We start from the raw sequence: 21052 nt of genomic DNA, 5'->3' as shown, positions 1-21052 counted from the left end.
CCCCTCCCTTCAGCCCCTTCTCTCCTTCCCCTCCCCAGCCTTCCTCTTTTCTTCTCTTCCCACCCTCCCCTCCCACTCGCACTCTCAGGCTCCTGCTCCCTGAGCCTCTCTGCTCTCTGAAGCTGCCTGGTCTCCCTGCCACTGGGCCTTTGCTTGGGCCACCCCTCTTCCCGGTACCCACTCCCCAGTGCCTCCCTCATTCAGCCAAGAGCAATTCATCGGCACCACCTTCTCCGGGAGACTTCCTCAACCTCCGCAGGCCAGGGGTCCTCTCTGCTGCCTCCTGGCTCCTACAACCCCTTCCTCATGGCCAGCCCAGGACAGCTCTCTGGGTGCTCTGAGTCCTCCACGAGAACACAGGCTGCTTGGAGCAGGGATGCCCTCTAGGTGACATGGTGCCCTGGCGCCCACAAAGCGAGACCCTTAGCAGTGCTTGCAAGCCATTTGCAGAGTGAATGAATGCTGGCTTCCCACACCCTGCCCTGCACATGGACTCAGCCCTGACCACTCACCCAATTGCAACTCCCCAGCTCCCCAAGTGTCTACCAGTGCCCCTGGCTGTGGCTCATGGCCTTTGCCCATCCTGCTCCTAGAGTTCACTCAAACAGCAGTTACCGAGCAGCTCCTCTGAGCCAGTGCCTGAGGCACCTCAGAGGCCTAAATGGAGAAAACTCTGCACTCTTGGGGTCTTGGGTCCCCAGGGTAGACAGACAAAACAATAAATATATGGAATGCTAGGCAGTGATGAGTGTTCAGCAAAACAGTTAAGCAGGAGGGAAAATAATTGAGGAAATAAATCACATGACTATCTGGGAAGAGCATTCTAGGGGGAGCAGCCAGTGCAAAGGCCATGTGGCAGAATGTGGCATGTTTGGGGAATAGTGTGGCTGCAGAGGAACGCAGGTCACAAGGAAGTGGGGAGCCTTGGGGATCTGACCCACACTGAAAACTGCTCCTATTCCTAGCTCTACAGCCATGCCAATTCCTAGGGGAAGAAACTTTGCCCCAACACAAGTCCCAAGAGTCCCTCTGATTATACCAACAAAGGCCATGTGCCCATCTCTGAGTCATATCTTATATCTAAATGGTCCCCCAAAGTCTCCTGTACTCATAGGTGAGGCTTTGGGGAGGTGGCTGGATGATGGGTCTGATACTGGATCATACATATGTGGCACTGGATTAGCCCACTGATGGGTTTACAGCTGGGTGTGATGCTGGGAGGTGTGGGTGTGGCCTCGGGATATATATATATTCCTGCCTTGAACATGTGCTGCCTCCTGCCTACCCTGACATGGACTGTTTCTCCTCTGTGATGCCTCTCTGCCATGCTACCCTGCCTTGGAGCCAGCCGACCATGGACTGAAACCTCTACAAACTGTGAGCTAAAATAAGCCTCTCCTTCTCTAACCTGTGGGTGTCAGGTATTTTGTCCCAGAAACAAGAAAAGTAACTAAGACACTGAGCCAATCACTGCAGAGGAGAGAAAGGTCACCTGCTCCCCCATCACATTGTAGAAGCACACAGTTCCCCCTCAAAGAACAGAGGGTGCTGGGTGGGGCAGGAGGGAAGAGGTGCTGGGAGGCATCAGCCCATGGGACCTAGGTCACTGGTGCCCCAGCCACGTTCACTTTATGGACTGGAGCTAATGTATGGAAAGCACCCAACAGTTGCTTCTTGAAAAGCAATTATTCCTTTTGTTATTACATATAAAAACCCACCAAGAGAAAGAGGAGCCAACTTCAATATGTGGTCCCAGAGGACAAAACTAGTGTTCATAAATACAAATCCCAGGGAGTCAGGGTCTGATTCAAATCAAGGATTTTCTAATAACTGGAGTTGCCCCCGACCCCTCTATCCCTGCAGGGCAATGAGAACCATCCTGACCCTCCTGGCAGCTATAGAAGGAGGTGTGACGTAGGTGTCTCTGAGATCAGTGCACTTCCAGGATTCTCCTCTAATGGTGGTCCACCGACAGAACCAAGAAATGAGGTCATTATCTCCCCGCCCAAATAAATAAATAAATAACCCAAGGCATTAGAAGCATGCAAGAAAAGAGAATTAAGAGATTAAGACTCAGGCCTGGGATTTAGCTCAGTGGTTCCACCACCTGCCTCGCAAGCTCAAGGTCCTGAGTTCGATCCCCAGTACCAAAAAACAAAAAAACAAAAAAGAAAAGCAATTAAGACTCCCTGAGCCTCTGATAGTCTGGTCCCAAGGGCAAGGGGGACAGGACACAGCCATGTCCCAAACCAGACCCTACAAAGTTGACCACCGAAAGCTCAGAGGGAGGCCAGGCATCTTCGGATACTCTGGGCCCCTGGGAAGTGGAGGGGACAAAGAAGGGGTGTCCAGAAAGACCCCAACAGTCCATTTGTGGTGCCTGGGATGGTTAAACCTGGTTGTCATTTGACTGCATTGGGAGACACCTAGCAAGTTCGTGACACACACTTCTGAGTGTGCCGGTGAGGCGTTCTCTGAGGTGACGGGTGTGTGGGCCAGCACCGGGAGGGAAAACCCCAGAGAAGTGAGGCCAGGGCCAGCTCTTGTGTGTACGCTCAGCCTTTCCAGAGCAGGTGCCTTTCTATGCAGCCACTGTGGACATCAGACTCCAGATTCTTCAGCCTTGGGGCTGGGACCCACAGCGTGGCCTGCCAGGGGCCTGATCAGGGCTCCATTCTTCATCCCTCTCCTTCTTAGATGGAGCAGCTACTGGTCCCCCTGGCTTGCAGCCTGCAGACAGCCACTGCGGGGCTGTTCTCCCTCCAATCCTGTGAGCTGCTCTGACCGAGCCCCTTGAGCAGTTACCCATATTCCATTGTGTGCTCCTCTGGAGACCCCTGGCTGACACAGACCTTGTCCTGGTCCACACCATGACTCTAAACCAGAGCGCTCTGTGGAAGAGGAGGCTGGACACAGCGCCAGGGACACCAGGGCAGCATCTCAGCTGAGCCAGCAGAAGGGCCCGCTACATGTGCCCAGGATGCTGCCAGTGGCCACCCAAAGAGAACAATGCCTGGATCCCCGGGGCTGTGACCCACCTCTGGCCCCAGCCACTCCGCATTCTTGCATCCTGGCCACCCTCAGCCACCTGCTCCTCCTAGAGCTGCCTAGGGCTTCCTTCCACCCCACCTTTCCTCTTGCTCCCCCACCTCAGATTCCAAGCCTTCTCTGTACTTTGAGGTTTTTTCTAATGCCAGCATCCTCTGAACCCTTCCCTGGTCACTGCATTCACGGGCTACCTCCCTAAAATCTGAATTTCCTTCCATCGCACTTTCCCTGCTGGGGAAACTGAGTTTTCCCACTGTGCACTGCATCCCTCTGAAACAGTCTTCCTTCTGGGCAGGGCCATCTGCGGTGGCTGGGGCAAGGCTCAGATAAGCTCTATGGTGACGTAATCCTGGACAAGGGCCCTAACTTCTGTGAGCCCATTTTCCCCACCATCTGTAAAACAAGCATCAGAATGGCACCCAGGTGACAGTGCCTTACAGGAAACAACTGGACATAGCTGTTGGTGGGGACCTGGCCCAGATGATGGCACGACTGTCAGTACAGATGCAGGCAGCCCTGTGTCTGTGGGGTTCACAGCCACAGGCTCAACCAGCCACAGAGCAAAAAAGAAATTTGTTGTTTTTTTTTTAATTGCATCTGTACTGACCATGGACAGAATTTTTCTTTATTATTATTCCCTCCTCTCTAGTACAGCAACTATTTTTAAAACATTGATATTGTATTAGGTACAATAAGTAATCTAGAGATGTTTTGAACTTTAAAGTATATCGTGACACACATCTGCAATCTCAGCACTCAGGAGGCTGAGGTAGGAGGATTGCTGCAAGTTTGAGGTCAGCCTGAATTGCATAGTGAGGCCCTGATTAAAAACATAAACAAAAAAGAATGTGGAAGGATTGCCCAGGTCACTTGCAAATAGGACGCCATTTTATGAGAGGGAAGTGAGTGTCCTCAGACTTGGGTATCCATCCTGGGACTGGGAGGTCCTGGAACCCGTGCCCTGGGGACCGAGGGGTGACTGTGTTTGCTGTGTATTTCTGAGCACCTCTCAGAACCCAAGACTGTAACTGATACATGGAATTAATGAGGCAATGGTCTGCAGGAATGAGAGGGGGAAGGGAAGGGAAGGGAAGGTTGCTGGCAGTGAGCTGGCCTTTCCCTCAGCACTCAGGGCACCTGCTACAGAAAGAGGCTTGAGGAAGGGAAACAGTCACCATCCCTGCCATTATGAAGAAGTAGCCTAAAGGCAGGAAGGCTGCTCCCCCAAATGCCAGGTGAGTCAAGCCAGATCCCACCACCCACTGCCTTGAAGTGTGACAGAGGTAAACTGAGGACCAGGAGGCAGCAACTCTGCCCTTCCAGCTGCCAATCAGCCTAGAAACTGTTCCTGCCAGGGTCGGTGCGGGGCACACTGGTGGTCATGAGAAAGCTGATTCCCAACAGCAGCTGGAGCCACGGGCTAGAGCATGCATGGTCCCTGTTGTTGCAGGCACAAGGGTTTGCAATGGCTGGCATTTCCTGAGTACCTACTGTGTGCATTTTACCACATTATCTCTGATCCTCAGGTGTCCCTGTGAAGCAACTATTTCAGAGCCAAGGAAGTACAGGCGCGGGGGCTGTAAATAGTTGGCAAAAGATCACACAGTTTGGAAGGGGCAATGCTGAGATGGAAACTGAGGTTTCTCTGATTCTACATGTCCTTTCTCAGGGGACTCTGACAGCAAGAAGGAAGATCATTCATTTTACCCAAGTGAGGTTTATTCGCAAGCACTTAAGAAGCATCCCCATGCTCACCCATCTATTCACAGGAACACAGAAGCCCGGGACTAAGCTCTTCAGGAAGGGGAAGTGAGACACCAAAGTGTGAGACCAGTGGGGAATGATGCCAGGTAGCATGCTCCAAGATCACACCAACCCCAGCCCAGACCTCCAGTATGAACATGCATGAAGGGGCTGAGCTGGAACTGCAGGTACCTCCTGTGACTGCCGCCAGATGGCAGCTACAGGCTATTCAATCAGACTTTGTCCTTGGAGACCAATAGGTCACCTTGGGTCATTTCTTCCCAAAGAGGGTGGCAGCACCTGACAAGAGAAACAGCTCAAGGGACATGAATGGAATGTGGATATTTTTAGGCACCCATTACTTAAGTGAGTAAAAATGGCCAGGCTGCAGAGAACCTCAGAGGAATGCCAGACAGGAGAACAGCAAGGTGACTGCCCTGTGTTCATTCTTTTAGAGTTGAACGACCAAGGCCCTGGCCCCACCTCTCGGCACAAGGGCTCCATCCCAGGGTCAGGGGGTGGCACTAGTCCTTCCTCATGGTGTAGCCCTGGATCATGCTGTTGAAGTAGGCTGCTGTGTTGCGCTCTGGGTAGAAGAGGATCATGTAGCACTTGGGGCCAAAGTACCCCAAACTGATGGCCAGGAAGTTGAGCACAGTGACCAAGAGGTCCATGATGGTGACCAATACCCCATTGTAGACAGACATGAAGGTGCAGAGGGAGATGGAGGAGGTGAAGGAGAAGGTCATACTGAGGGTGATGAATTTGGCCTCATTGTAGTTGGTTGGCAGCTCCTTGCCCAAGTAGGCAAAGATGAAGCCCATTATGGAGAGGACCAAGTCCATGCTGGAGTTGAACAGCAGCCCAGTGCGATAGTTGGGGTGGCAGGAGAGGATCATGATGTTGGGGTCTTCAGTGTCAGTGTGGGCAATGGGGTTGATGGTGGTGGTCAGCATGTTGCTTGCTAGAAGAATCCCCTTGAGTACTATGATGATCGCCACAAAGACATAGGGCCCGTGGTAGCGGACCCAGAAGCCATAGGCACGTGGGAGGTAGCTGGCCATCTTGAAGATGCACACAATTTGGAAAGAGCGCACGGTGATGCAGGAGATGCACACAGAGTAGCAGATTGTGAAGAAGGCCTGGCGGCAGATACAGGTGAGGACCGTGGGCTGCCCCACATACATGGGCACCATCCCGAATGCCAGAAGCAGAGGCATCAGCATCAGAAAGCACATGGGACCCCCAGCTGAGCGGACCATGGGCGTCTGGAAGTGCCTCCAGAATATGACCAGGACAGCCAGCGTGCTGAGGAAGCCCAGGACGGCCAGCACAGCCACAATGATGGTGGGTGCCTCATGCCACTCGAGAAAGGCCAGCTTCCGCTTGAAGCAGGAGGTGTCCTTCCTGTTGGACCACATGGTGCTCGGGCAGGGCTGGCACTCATATTCATCTGCAAAAGCCCACAGTGACTCGGGTCAGCTGGACCGAGTGTTCCAGCAGCTACATTGTCTAAGCCCCACCCCAGGCCAAGGAAAAGCTAAATGCTCAACTCACAGTCGGCTCTCACCAAGTGTCTCACACCATTGGCTCATCAACTCCCCCAGCAACCCCTTTCACATTTGGGGAAACCAAGGCTTGGCCAATTCACTAATTTGCCTAAAGTTACCAAGCCAGGAGGTTACAGAGGCAGAATCTGAACCCGGTCTCCTGGATTCAGCCTACTGCATGTAAATACTCCTGAATCCTCGTCTCTAGTGGGAGAGACATTTGACCACTTCTTCCAGGAATCATTTAATAAATATTGTTTTGAGCACTGTCCACTATGACAGGGACCTGAGGCAGGGTCCACAGAGATGAGAGATTCAGCCCCAGCCTCCAGGCTACGGCCACCTACAGGAGGAAGGCCAGGAAACCCCTCCCCAAACTTGAGCTTGGCATCTACTTCACTCAGCACTTACTTAACATGCAAGTACTTTGATCAGGGGATGAAATCACTCACTGAATTTACTCATCAGTGAGTTGAAGAGGAAAAACTGTTTTTGAGACTCAACTCTGAGGTGCGCTAAATCCTAATGTGAACACAGAGATGATGTTTCCCCCATTTTCCCGGAGTTTATGGTGTATTGGGGAAACCAGGAAAGTTACAACACTCAGTAGGCTGAGACGGGAGAATTGTGAGTTCAAGGCCAGCCTGGGGTACAGAGCAAGGCGCTGTCTCACAAACAGAAGGCAAAATAGTCATTCCGCACACACCCTCTGAGCAGCAATGCTATGCTCTGAACTATCTGAGGCACTGAAAGGCCAGAGACATGGATCAGTTACCACTGCTGTCTACCAGGATTTTCCTGCTATTAGAGGGCCATTCATTGGTTCATTCATTCATTCATCATCCAGTGGATGTTCTCTGGCCGGATGACCCTGAGCCCTAGGCTCTCGGTTGTGTGTGTGTGCTCACCACGCATGTGTACTGGGGGTCAGATCCATTCCTGCCTTAGGACAGTGTTCTCCCTTTTCTCTCCCTCCTTCCCTGAACCAGCCTCTATGGATGATTTTGCTCTACACCAGATACTGGGGAGCTAGAAAAGGAATCAAGCGTGGCCCCTGGCCTTTGGACACTCACATCCTCTAGGAGACCCAGGGGTGGAGCAGGGCAGGACAGGGTGGGGCGGGCAGGGGCGTGGGCTGCAAGCTGCACCTGCGGTCTGGTTGAGGAAGGTGCCCGGCAGGCAGTCGTTGCACTCAAAGCAGCAGGGGTGGATGCCCACGCTCTTCTTGATCTGTCCCAGCTGGCAGTTTTTGGAGCACATGGACGTAGGTATCTGGAAGGAGGAGGGAAAGAGACGCTGAGCCCCCTTTCCCACACTCTGAGGGTTCCCCAACCCTCTCCTACTAGCAAGATGCTCAGGGAAGCTTGGCCCCTGACTGGGAGGCGAGAGCTGCTGGAATTGCCCTTAGAACTGGACTTCTTAGTTTTACCTGCCCAAGACCTAATCAGTCTTCCCCTGGCAAAAGCATTGAGACTGAGATTGTCCTGAGGGGACAAGATGCAACCCCGGAGCTGTAGCAGATGTCTTATCACAAAGGGGCCAACGTGGCCCAAGGAAAAATCTGAGAAACAGAGAGAGTGACACCCTCTATGCATCCCTGCCCAAAGTCTCACAATGTAGAGTTTTCAATTATATAAGCAAAAAATTAACTCTTCACAACCATGATTTTCTGTCACTTGCATCCAAGACTCCTAATTAACACATCCTTCCTGAACTGCTGAGCAGGGGTTGCTCGGGTGAACAAGAATATGTAAGCAATGATCATCCCTGTTGTTTTTACTGCTATGATTTCCAGAACCTAGGAGAACCCAGCAGAGGGGAGGCATCTTATCACCATGTATTGATGAGTGAATTACACACAGAGGAAACAGTGTGAGCAATTGGGTAAAGGTAGAGAAAGGTGGCAAGATGAGAAAGACAGAGTGTCCTGGACACTGAGCGGGCAATCTGGAAGCACAGACCTAAAGGGTGAGGGAGTACATCATGAAGATATCTGCTCCAGGCCGAGGGGACAGCACATGCTAAGGCCCTGTGGTGACAGAGACCTGCTCAGAAAGGTCAGTGTGGTTTTGAAAGGACCAAGGGGGAGATTGGCAGGTCAATTCAAGGAGTACAGCAAAAATACTTTGATTTTTTAATCTGCATGAGATGAGAAGTTACTGGAGAATTCTGATAAGAGTAGCGACTTCATTTTAACAGGATTGCCTTGTTTTATGTGTTGAGCATGGGGGGCAAGGCAGAAGCAAGAAATCAGACAAGACACTACTGCAATGGTCCAGATAAGATGCGATCTGGCTCTGACTAATGAGACAGCAGAGGTGGGCATGAGAAGTGCTCAGATTCTGGGTGTGTTTTGGAGGGAGACTGGACAAGGTTCCCTGCTGGATTGGATGAGAAAAAAAGAAATTAGGGTCAGTCCCGCATTTTGACCTATACAAAAAGAAGGGTGATGCTGATTTGTGCTGAAATGAGGAAACCTGGGGGATCGAGTTTTGGCAGGCAAATGGAGACTTGACTTGAGGATCAGGAACTAACGCCAACAAATGAGAAATAAAATTTTGAGTTGAAAACAGAGCTGATACATCAAGCCATGCAAACAAAAGAGAGTAAGTCCAGTGAACCCTAGTGTCCTTCAGGGTTAGAGACTAAGGAGATAAGGAGTAATCAGGAAAGGGGACCAGAAGGATCAGTCATGGTTGTAGAGAAACCGAGCAATAATAGTCCAAATGCAAGGAAAGATACAGTGTCCAAAGAGAAGTGCCCAGCTGTGTCAAGTGCTGGCCATAGGCTGATCTTGGTGGTGACCTTTGGATTATCAACTCACACACATGAGTGCTCTTGACCAAACCAGTTTCAAAGAGTGGTGTGAAGGAGCGCTTCATTGGAGTGGCTTCAGGAGAGCTGCGTGGAGGGGCTCTGGTTTCCATCCTGACCTGTGAGGAGCTGGGAGGCCACTCCATCACTCCCATCCTCACAGCAACAAAGGAGCTGAACACACTGCGTATCAACAACCCCGGTCCATCAGAGAATTGGGGTCACAGGGCAAAAGTGCAGCCTCCCAAACTAGAGTTGATACAGGGAACCAAGGGCCTGTGAAGGGCACTGCTCTGGAGCACAGGATCCAGAAAGTTCAAAAAACATCAAACAGGATAAATACCCAAGTAAACTACATTTAAGAATATCATATTCAAGCTACAAATAACAAAGACAAAGATAAAATTCCAAAAGAAATCATAGGTGGAGAAATACCAACAAAAATTGTTATCAGAGGAAAAGAAGGATATTTTTAATGATAAATGCTCATCCCATCAAGGAGATATAATAATTATATATAATAAACACATATGCCACTAATAAGAAAACCCGAAAAGTCATAAAGCAAAAAAAAATCAGAATTGAAGGAAGAAATAGATAATTTAATATATAATATTTAATAGTGATAAATGGAAACATCAATATTCCACTTTCAGTAATCCATGGAACTAAACAAGATGAGTGAAATAGAAGACTTGAGCATCACTCTAAACCCACATGGAAGGACTCCCATGACCAACTAACAAAGAAGGAGAACATTCGGCAATGATTCACAAGCAGGGCAGCTAGGAATATCAATATGAATTGGCAAATAGGAGCTGCCATCTAAGCGCTCACAGGCAGAGCTTTTAGAAGGTGATTGGAGAGTGGGGGCACTGTGTTCATCAGTGGATTCATGTGCTGATGAGCTCAGTGGCTGACTGTGCTATTGGGAGGGCCTGCTCAGAAGAGGCGGGTCATTGGAGGTGTGATGCAGAACAGTACCCTCCCTCCTTGGCTCCCCCCTTCTCTCTCTGCTTCCTGACCACCATGACATGAGCAACTTTCTTCCACCCATGCCCTTCCACCATGCCAAACACAGACTACAATTTCTGAAACTGTGAGCCAAAACTAGTATCTCCTTCTTTAAGTTGCAGGTGTCAGGTATTTTGTTGCAGCAACAAGGAAAGTGACTCATTTAGGGCATGGTCCCAAGAGCCTGAGCTTTCTTTCATAGTCTGCCTGGCTACTGCTACTGCCAAACACCAGAACTTCCAGCTACAGAGACCAGCATGGAGCCCCTGCTTGGGCACCATTGCTCGAGAGGTGCAGGCAGCCCACCACAGGTAGACCCAGCAGGTAGACCCAGGGGTCAGAGCCTTTCCTCTTCATCCTCAGGAGGGTTTACTTTCCTGGTATCAGTGGAGTGTCACTGCCCAAGTGCCTACCAAGGACTCTCTGACACAGGACCCCATCTCACCTCAGACAAGGGTCTGACTTCCTGGTGACAGAGGTGTGACAGAAGCACACAGCCACAGGACTCCTGATCCTAAAACCACCTACGATATCCACCTAATGAAATGACAGCATATTAAAGGCCCAGCTTGGGTGCCACCATGGGGAAGATACCCTGTGGAGGGGGCACTGCCCATGGACCCAATGTACATACCCTGAACTAGCAGCTGCTATGTATGCAGTGGCACTGACAGCTGGAACAACTGAGGGAAAAAGATTGGCCACACAACCCGTTTTCCTTCAGGGCCCATTGTAGAGTTGGTACTTTGTCTCACGGAAGTCTTGACTGTGGGAAGCAAAATGCTGCTCCCCACAGTGGGCCCAGTTCCACCAGCAGACACCAAGGTCACCCTGCTCATCCTGGGGTCCCTGCACCAGTGAATGGGAAGGCCAGAAAGGAGGATGTGATTGACCTGGACCCAAGTAGGGGGCTGGGTGGAAAGGAGAGCTGGGAGCCCAGGGGCGCCCAGGAGTCCTTGATCCATTTGTCCTGGTGGCCACTGCTACCTCAGCGCCGCAGCCAGCAGGGACAAGTCAGCCAAGGGCCCAGACACCCGAGGGCTGAAGGTCTCCACCACCCACCAGGCAAGAGGCCCACAGCAGCCAAATGCTGGCTTGAAGAAGGAATCCAGGATGAACGACCCAAAGGGACAGAAGACAACTATCATTACAACCTGGTGCCACCAAGCTCCCTCCTGTAAAGACTGGGCTGGCTCACAAGGCCCAGGGAAGGGCCCAGTGTACGGCTTGGCAGGAGGCACAGACAGACCAGTGGTCTCAGTCCTATCTTCTCAGCCCACTGCTCACCCTGCCATTGCTGCAGCCACCAGTTTCCTGCCACTGTCACCTGTCACCTCACCTCAGCTATAGTGCCATGTGTCTTTGAGATGCTTTTAAAGGATCCCCAGATCCCCTTCCCACTCCACAAGGCTGGTCTTGATCCCACTCTACTCTAGCAGAGTCCCAAAGGTCTATTCTCTACAAAAGGTAAAACTGAGGATCTTCAGATTGACAGATGTCAGTCGCAGTTGAAGACACAGCTACCATCACAAAACAGGAGCATCAAATGGCAGGATGCAGCCCAAATGCTGAATGTATAGAACCTGCACTGCAGGCGGCTGTGTGTACTTATGCAGGTCACACAGCCTCTCTGGGCCTTCAGCATCTAATCCGTACTATGCAGAGAACAATAACCTCGGTCCCCTAGGGCTGAACTGAAGTCCTCAGCACGAACCCTAACACACACAAGCTCAGTAAAGATCTACTCTGCCTCAGGAGCTGGACACCTCTGACTCGCACGCTTCTCAATTAATGGGGAAGAACAGGATCCAACTATGTGCCAAAATGGGAGACCCTTCCAGGGACCGCTAAGGAAATCTCCAGTGCCTTCCTAGATAAGAAAGGCCCTTGTCCCCCAGTGTGAGCTTCCAGCTCCCCACCCCACCCTGCCCACTATCCCCAGCTGACCGTGTTGTCATAGGTGTGCCAAGAGATGTTGCCAATGATCTTCAGCTGCTGCTGCATGGGGTCATAGGAGGCGACACTCTGGAAAGGATTCTGGCTCAGGTGCCACTGCCACTGGACGATGTCCAAGCGCAGGGGTACATCCCCTTGCTTGTCAAAAAAAATCTGGTTTCCCAGGAGGGGGAAGTTGACCTTCTGAATCTCTTTCAGCAGCTGGAGGGGTCAAAAAGAACAGAAGTGGGTCAGGGTGAGCCTAGCCTGCCCACCACCTCCACCTCCACAGCTGTCAAGTGGGCAGCTCAGGAGGCACTGGGCCAGATGCACCTGGGTCTCGGCCTCAGCTCTGTCCCTTGCTGAACAGTGCTGCATCTGTTGCTTAACCTCTCTGAACCTCAGTCTCCTCTACTGCAAAGTGGGAACAGTGTGACTGTACCTGCTGCACCCTGAAGCCATCTACGTTAGGGGCTCAGAACTAATGATGTCTGAGAAACCTGGCCTCATCCTCTTCCTTGGAAGTCATCTTGGTCAATGCTCAGGGCCCAGAACCCATGGCCCCATCGCCTGCAAAGGCCAGCTGGGGCTGCTCCTGCTCCCTGGGTCCTTCCTGCTTCCTACACCTAAGGGTCAGCTCTTTCCAGTCTCTCCCCCATCCCAGAAGCAGGTACCAACTAGAACTGCTCGGAACTGGGCATCCTCTGTCCTCAACTGGCTGGTGACTTTGGGCACTGAGCCTCTGGGGTAACCCTAAAAAGGGGTTCAATCTTCCTCTTAGCTGTACCCCCATAAATGGGGGGTCTGCTAGGCTATGCTGTGGGGACCTGGGAGCTCACCTCACTCAGGGACTGGCCAAGAGCAGGGCCTGGGGAGGGTACCCTCACTCCTCCCTCGCCTGCTTCTGGGCCGAGGACCTGGATCCAGAAACCTCTCTGAGTCTGCACAGGCTGCAGGGACAAGGGCATAGAGGTTCCTGGGGAGGCCAGTCATGAGTGTCCTGTGTCCCCTCCTGCAGTGACCTGTCCAAGCCTGGCTGAGCCAGCTGAGATTTGAGGTGCCTGGGCGGGGCTTGGGTATCTGGGCTCCCTCTTTGGGTGTGAGCCCTGTTTTCCCTTCTCACCTCATACCGCCCTGGCTTCTGGCATTGTCCTGAAGCATCTGAGGCAGACCCAGACCTGTCCTCTGCCTCATCCTCTCTCTTGGGCTCAGGCACTTGGTGTCAGAAAATGCGGAGCACATTCACCCTCCCCTCTGCACCAGAAAATCTGTATGCATTGTTGTTATGCCTCTCAGTAACTCATTGGGATCTGAATCACTCCTTCTACTTCACAGATAAGAAACCTGAGGGTCTAATTCATCTGCACAAAAGCCCATTGTTTTCTAACTCCCAGTGATACTGTCTATGCCAGGGGAGATCCAGGGGACACCTACATAGGGGACCAGGCTCCCTGACTCGAATCCCTATCACCGGATGGTCTTGGAAACATCATCTTAGAGGTCTGCTTGGAGATCTCCCTGGGCTCTTCCTGCAACACAAAGCCCCAATTCCTCCATCTGGCCCTTAATGTCCTCCAGTGTCACCTGGGGCTCCCCTTGTAGCCTGCTCTCCATCATGCAGCCAGGTCACCTCTCTCCTACTCTCCTCCTGCACCGTCCAATGCTTGCCCTCCTGTTTCCCTCCATCTGGCCTTCCCTAAACCTTCTCATTGTGTGGCCCCTACCCAAAGCACAGCAGCAATTTCCACTCCGTGCTGCATTTTAGAAGGGACAGATTGAACGGCCTTCATCTCTTCCTAGGTGCAAGTCCCCAAGACCTGGCACACAGTAGGTGCTCAATAAATAGGACTGGATATCCTGGTGGCTGTGATTGGTGCCCTTTGTCTTCACTGTTAGAAGAAGGAAGACAACTGGTTCTACATCACAGCTCCTGAGGAAGGTGGAGACCACAGTGGGAACCAGACGCAGGTTCAAAGCACGAGCTGGCACAGGCACGTACATTGCTGGACACCCTGTCCCTCCAATCCCTATCTGTATATGATCAGCCCTTAGGGTGGCTCTAAGTTGGACTTCATCTGCATGGGCAGTCAGCACCTGGTTGGGGTTTAGAAAACAGCAAACGCCTACTTGACAATTATGTGTGTTGCTAATGTGGTAGGACATAGAGGAAAACGACACAGAATTTCTTTTAAAGAATAGCTGCCTACTTTTCTTTTAAGATAAGTGCAAGATTAGACTCAGCTTACGGCATAGATAGGTACAATTAAAATAGAAAGGGGAGGATATTTTGCTGTTTTGTTTGCAGTTTGGGGATGGAACCCAGGGCCTTGGGCAAGCCTGGCAAGTGCTCTATCACTGAGCTATACCCTACTCAGACATTACTCTGCTATGGAAGTGAGTAGTTATCTGGGGATGGATAGGGATTTAGAAAGGGGAAGAGGGGGGAGAATAAAGAGAGGAGCTGGGCAGGGTTTGAGAAGTGGCTGAGCAACAAAGCAGGAGGCTGGGCCCAGACTGAAAAAGCCAAAGAGCTGTTAAGAAGCTGAGATGTCTAGAGGCCCGGTGTAAAGTGGGCCCTTCCTACATGAATCCCCTCTGCCTCCCTGATCCTCCTTACAAACTTCCACAGCCTCGAAGGCTTCACGGTAGGATGTGTGTGAAATCAGAAAAACACAGACTTAAATTGCAGGTCAGAGCTAAAGCTTCACAGCCTCAGGGATCCTGGGGGAAAGCAGCAGCCCTCCCCAGGTGCTCCACCTGCCCAGGGCCTTCCTTCCAGAGAATTCCACTTGGACCTCCAAGAACAGCCTGGCTTGGGTGGCAGCTCATTTAAAAAGGACTATTGTTTTGGCACCAGGAAGGACTTCTGGCTGTTTGCACTCTGAGGGAGGGGACTCTCCATGGCCTCTCACACCCCTTTGCCCACTCCACCCCCCAGTTTAGAGCTGAGCCAGTGAAGGCCCTGCGGTCTCCATGGCAACCAAAGGGTCTGTGCCTGCACAGGAGGCACTCACCTGCCAAGGATAGACGGGTTCCTTCCTGCAGTAATAAGAGCTGCAGCGCAGGAGGCTGTGCAAGGCATGCGCCACGGCATAGACGGCCGAGTACACGCAGTAGGCCACACGCTCTCCAGAGAGCGTGAGGATGGTGTTGAAGGACCTGGTGACGTTCAAGCAGGCGTCGCATTCCTGGTTGCAAGTGCCCCGCGGTCTGCTCTTGTTGGGTGGCTGCGCGGGCAGGGCCTTGGGGCGGCGCACGCGGAACTCACTAAAGCCAGGCATGGGCACCTCCTGGATGGTGATGCCAAGGAAGGTCCCAGTGTTCTGCAGCCCGCTAAGATTGTGCAGGACCGGGTCTATGGCCCAGGATTCGGAGGCAATCCACACCATGTCGGTGACGTTCCAGTGCAGCGCCTGATGGAAGAAGTTGTGCAGCGCCAGCTCAGGAGAGAACACGACCACGATGCGCGCGGTGGCCTGCTTCAGCTTGAGCAGGATGCCCTCCAGCTGCCTCAGCTCTGCAGCCGTCGCGACCTGATCGGGCTGTGGCATGGGCAGCACCTCCTGGAAAGCGATGCAGATGTCGTTGCTGCGGGCCAGGCGGTCTCGGAGCACCTGGCTGTTGTCACGGCCATAGTCGTCATTGCTCATCAGCACCACAATCCAGTTCCAGCGGAACTGAAGCATCAGCTGCACCATGGCCTCGATGTGGTGAGTGGCGCTGGGCATGGTGTGCAGCATGGCGGGGTAGCGCTGCTTGTTGCGTAGCTGGTCACTGATGGCGCTGTAGGAGATCTGCAGGGGGCGAGGGGTCCCGGCATTAGGGAGGGACCCACTGGGTGCCTGGCCCACGGTGGCGGTGGGGGGGGGGGGTTCAGCCATCATCATCACCCTGAGGACATTTGTGAGCCACCCCCAGGACCAGGCTTTTCCACCGTCATCAACATGCTCCTCCACGGTGACACCTGAACCTACTGTGCCCCGAGCCCTGGCTGAGAGCTGTGCACCATTATTCCCATCAGCTGGTAACATTTGCTGAGTGCCTACTGTGCGTCCCTGGACATAATGCTTTCCTCCTCAGCACTGTCATCTATTCCTTCCCTCAGGCCCCAGGAAACTTCCGGTTTTCCTCGAAATGCACTGTTTGTTCTGTCTCCTTTCCTGCTTCCATCTCTTGGCCTTGGGGGGCCCCCAGGCTCAGGGTTCCATCGTGGGTTTTTTTTTTTTTCTTGAGAGAGATTCTTTATAGGTTCTTAAGTTGCCCAGGCTGGGCTCAAATTTGTGATCATCCTGCCTCAGCTTCCCAGAGTGCTGAGATTATAGGCATGCGCCCCTGCACGTCTTCTAGCATGGTTCTTTTTCTGCTACACTCATCCCTGGTGATCCCACCCAGCCTCCTCTTTTCAGAGCAACAACTTCCGGTCTTCTGCCCCAGCCCAGCCCTCTCTCCTGAGCTTCAGGGTCATATTTCCAATCTCCCACCTCACATAGCCATGCTGTCCAGCCACAGCCGCCCATCTCAGGGATACTGGGCCCATCCTTCCATTACTCCAGCCAACATCCCTGCAGCACCCTTCACTCTGCCACTTACTGATGTTTATTGTCTGTCTCTGACTAGAAGGTTAGCTCCAGGAGGGCAGGGATCTGTGTTCGTCTGGCTCCCAGCTGTATCCTCTGTGCCTACAGCACTCCCTGGCACACAGTAGGTACTCAAGAAATAGTTGTGACATAAATAAAGGAACAGATTCAGCCCTGGGTTAGCTGCTTTGAATAAAAATATTAACACTCAGTGAGCACCTACTATGTGTCAGACCGTGGGCTCGGCGGTTCCGACTGCGCTGCTGCTCTTTAATGCATACTTAACCTCTACCAGAACTGGACTGGTTGCTTTCTATCATGATGATGATCAGTCACAGTTAGTCATACTAATAGCATTTTTTGAGCACCTACTATGAGGCAGATACTGCACTGGGCAACTGCACAGGATATTGAGCACCTTCTGAGTTTTTGTCCCTGTGCAAGACACTTTACATACCAACAGTAGTGTTGCTGGCCGCTGCTATGTGCTGGAAACTTACAGGTTGAACACTTTACCCCAAAGGCAGTCCTGGGATGGAAATCTTGTCATCTCACTTTACAGGTGGGGAAACTGAGGCTCAGAAGGTTAAGAGATTTGCCAAAGATTTGGAGACTCAGTGCAAAATGCACCCCCAGGTCTGTCAGCTTCCAGAGCCTGAGGCGCCTCCCCCGGATGGGGTCTGACCTTGGTCACATTCGAACCTCCACTCTTGTGGTGATGGGGGAAGGGCTTCCAAGACCCTTGAACAGCCACTCTTTCGACCCCACCCCAGCCCCTCTGCCGGGACCCAGAGCCTCACCTGTGGAAGGAGAAAGAGGGAGAGGAAGTTGGCCACAGTTATGGTGGATTTAGAGTTGTCAGGGCCAATGACAGCCACCACACGAGGTTCATAGGAGCTATAGTCCCTGTTGATGGGCAGGAAGTAGTCTGTCTTTGCCAGGAAGTAGAGTACAGGCTGGACATTATTGGTTTGGTAGCAGATGTCCACTATCTCATAGCCCAGCTGCACGCCAGGCAGCAGGCTGCTGTGGTTGTTGATCTCCTCCACCGCGAAGCGCATGGCCTGCATGAGGTTGTAACCCAGCACCTTCATGTCGTACCTGGAGGGGTGCAATGGAGTGAGGCGGAAGCTGAGTGGTGCAGAGTGAGGAGGGGATGGGTGGAGAGAGACAGGGAGGGCCAAGACACTGACCAAGGAGCCACTCCAGAAGCACCTGGCATTTTTACCACATCCTTGTCACTGTTCCGTGTCTCTCGGATCACCATTGTCCCTGTGGCCACCACAGACAGTGATCACTGTGGCCACCATGGCTACCATCTGTATGCACTCCATCACCACTCCACTGATGTCCACTGTGACTCCCATTCCCATGGTCACCATCAGCACCCCTTCTCCCAGTCACCAGCATTGCTACCACTGCCGTTACTGTCACATCTTTGTGACCACCACTGCCACCACCTTCATCTACCATCACTACATGCTTCAGCTTTGTTATCACTGGTATTTCTACTATCAGCACTATTAGCATCACCAGCACCACATCCATTGCCATTGTCAGATTGCCCATCACTGTCTGAAGCATCAGAAAATCCACCACCATGCTTGATACCATCACTGGCACCACTGCCCTCTCCACTGTCCAGCCAGCATGTGCTGTCTGTCCCCCTGCATCATAGAAATGGTACATTTCTGTAGTCAGCCCTTGGTCATCTTTTGCTCTTTCCTTCCTTCCTATTGCTCAAATGCTCCACCTTCTCTAAGTGAGGTCACTTTACAACCTCAGGCTGGCTGGAGTGTCCCAGGCTTCATGCTTGCAGGAAAATTGTCCACCCAATCTCTGCGTGGTGCTGTCATTCCAAGGGACTCACAGGGAAGGGATCACCTGCAGTCCTGGAAGCATCACCCACCCACCCAATCACAGCCCTTGGAAAATTCGAACCTCCCCCTCCACCTGAAACCTGCTACAGAAAAACCACATCCTGCCTCCCAAAGGCACAGCCCCTGGTGTCCAGCCTGGGCCATGACATGATTCACTGAGAGCCCTTATTGCTAGTGTGGGTGGGGGACTCTGATGGTCTCTAAGACCTCTCTGAGCTCAGGGGGTGACATGGAACTCTACAGGGAGAAACGACATCAGCACAACCCAGTCCTACTGATGCAGGACTGGGTCACAAAGATTGCAGTGACATGGATTGCATAGGGCCTCCCTGGGGACCAGAAGACAGGTAGCAATGGATGAGGAGCGTCCTGAGCCCTCAATCCTGGTCTGGCCCCCTGAGGACCACAGGACCAGACCTGGATCCCCATACCACCCCCCACAGCCATGGCCAGGCTCACGTGAGACTCACTCCTGGCACTTGGGCACCTGCAGGACGGTGAGGTGGGAAGTGCCCTGTGCGTTGGCATGGAGGGTAAAGAGGCCACCCAGGAGGTAGTCGCCAGGCAAGAAGAAGTCCAAGTTCTCAGCCGGCTCAGCTGTCCCAGCCAGGATCTGCAGCAGGAGGAACAGGGCCCAGGGCGTCCTTGTCCAGAGCCCCATGGCTGTGAAGTGACAGTGCCTGCCTCACTGCAGAGTGGGTGACTTGACACCAGGGCATTTGCATAAGCATTTACATAGGGACCATCCTGCCACTGACATGAGGCACCTGGGGCAGGTGGAGCCCTCTGGGGGCTTAGGGGAAGGAGCCGGAAGGAACCAGGATGCTCCTTCCTGGGAGAGTGTGGAGCCTGGTGGCCTGGGAGCAGAACCCTGTTTGGAGGGAGAGGGCAATCTGCTGGCCGGCCACAGCATCTTCTGCCCCTTGGCCGGGAGTGGGCTCCCTGTCCCGACAGTTAACACTTAAGAAGTGAGGACACAGGGGTTCCCAGGAGACAGAGTGGGTAGCAAAAGACCCAAGCTCTGGGGCTAATCAAGGGGGACACAATGTAATCTTCACAGGGCACCTGGCACATCAGGTGTCCAAAGAGCAGTGGACACCGTCAGCAAGAACCAGGCATCACCTAAGGGTGTGTCATCCACCGTCTCCTTTAATGCTCCCAATATCTGAGACTCTTGCAAGCCTCATTTCACAGACGGGTAGACTGAGGCCCTGAGAAGTTAAGAAACTCAGTCATGTACGCTGCTAGCAGAGCTGGGATGCAGTTTGATCGCTAGGTCACCTGACACCACAGAGCCATCGCTTTTCATATAAAGCAACAGCAGCAGTGAGAGTGTAGGGTGGCCGTGGGGACAGAGGCCTCACTCCTGGTGGCTGCCACCTGCAGCTAGCCAGTTGTCAGCTTTGTGATGTGAGCCCCGCCATGTGCCCACCTTGACTCTGTGCCGGGGGCAGAGGCATCTGCAAAATGGAAAAGTGAAGACTCTTAAAGGTGTCTGCCCAAGGACTGAAGGGACCAGGGGCCCACTGGAATCAGGGACCTGCATTTCCCTAACTCTGCTCTGATCCTTTCCAACCCAGATGTGTGGTCAAGCAGGGGCCTCAGGGGACCTGCTGTACGCAGCCCAGCTCAGGTGGCTGTCACTGGCCTGTCCCCTGCTCCAGGGTGCAGGTGCTGATGGGAGGAGGCCTCAGGGTGACAAAGAGCTCACTGAAACCCCAACACTCTCCTCCGCCTGACCCTAGTCCAGCCCTCTCCTCCACTGAAGTAAAGATGACTCCAGCCTCCCAGGATTGGTGCAAACTGCAGGGTAAGAGTGGGCCCTGGAGAAAGGAGAGACCACCAAAGGGCATGATTGTCCCTTCTTATACCAAGATGAACCGCCACTGGGAATACCACCTGCTCCACACCAACTAAACTGACCCTCTGTGCCCCAGTGTGTCTCAAAGTTACCCCGAGGGGCATCAGATGTCTTCATCAGCTCCAGAGATGGGGACACCCTTCTTGCCCCAATCGCTTTTGGGGTGCAGTCACCCTATGGACATTTACAACCACAAGAGCTTTCTTGGGCAGTGGAAAGATTCAGAACTTGCTGGGTGACCTTGGGCCTGTCCCTGCTTCTCTGTCGGCCTATGTAAGCCAGTGGAGGGGACCCCATAAAACAGAAGGAAGAGCTCTACATGAGACGTTTGAAGGCATGGGTTCTGGCCTGGTGTTCTCTCTGGGCCTCAATTTCCTCATCTATACTACGGGGAAACCACTCTGTGCATCCCCGCCTCAAACTTGCCTCTGCCTCCGGCTCCTCTTCAGCCCCTGCACCCTTTCCAGGCCCCACCCCAAGCCCAGATGCTTGTCATCTCCTTCCTGGACTACTCCATCCACCCTTCATAGATTGTTTTAAGCCGGCCCCCTTGCTCCTCTACTCTGCCCACCTTGGACTCCCTCCTGCCAGGCCAGGACCAAGTCTGAGCCCTGGGCCCAGCCTCCAAGG

At 52.8% G+C, this 21052-nt stretch overlaps 1 protein-coding gene across 1 annotated transcript; it reads right to left on the bottom strand.

The window, feature by feature from the left end:
* Nucleotides 1-4753: 4753 nt before the first annotated feature.
* Tas1r2 (taste 1 receptor member 2) lies at nucleotides 4754-19311 on the bottom strand. Its single transcript, XM_013074224.3, has 6 exons — nucleotides 19032-19311; nucleotides 17482-17782; nucleotides 15119-15898; nucleotides 12117-12326; nucleotides 7490-7613; nucleotides 4754-6244 (listed from the first exon to the last, which is right to left on the bottom strand). The coding sequence occupies exons 1-6, from the start codon at nucleotides 19220-19222 to the stop codon at nucleotides 5316-5318; spliced, it is 2535 nt and encodes an 844-aa protein (XP_012929678.2). The 5' UTR covers nucleotides 19223-19311; the 3' UTR covers nucleotides 4754-5315.
* Nucleotides 19312-21052: the final 1741 nt, after the last annotated feature.

The sequence above is a fragment of the Heterocephalus glaber genome, unplaced genomic scaffold (assembly GCF_053883595.1).
Source record: "Heterocephalus glaber isolate CG9 unplaced genomic scaffold, H.glaber_assembly_v1.0 deba00001452, whole genome shotgun sequence".
Classification (NCBI taxonomy): domain Eukaryota; kingdom Metazoa; phylum Chordata; class Mammalia; order Rodentia; family Bathyergidae; genus Heterocephalus; species Heterocephalus glaber.
The sequence above is the reverse complement of the archived record's forward strand: the minus strand, read 5'-3'. Positions and strand labels throughout refer to the sequence as shown.

Excerpts from the sequence above, each read along its gene's own strand:
- Tas1r2 (XM_013074224.3), bottom strand. The coding sequence starts at position 19,222 with ATGGGGCTCTGGACAAGGACGCCCTGGGCCCTGTTCCTCCTGCTGCAG. Across the intron at positions 7,614-12,116 it reads GGCACACCTATGACAACACG|ATACCTACGTCCATGTGCTC; the intron begins GTCAGCTGGGGA and ends TCCTCCTTCCAG. Across the intron at positions 6,245-7,489 it reads CTTCCTCAACCAGACCGCAG|ATGAATATGAGTGCCAGCCC; the intron begins GTGCAGCTTGCA and ends GGGCTTTTGCAG.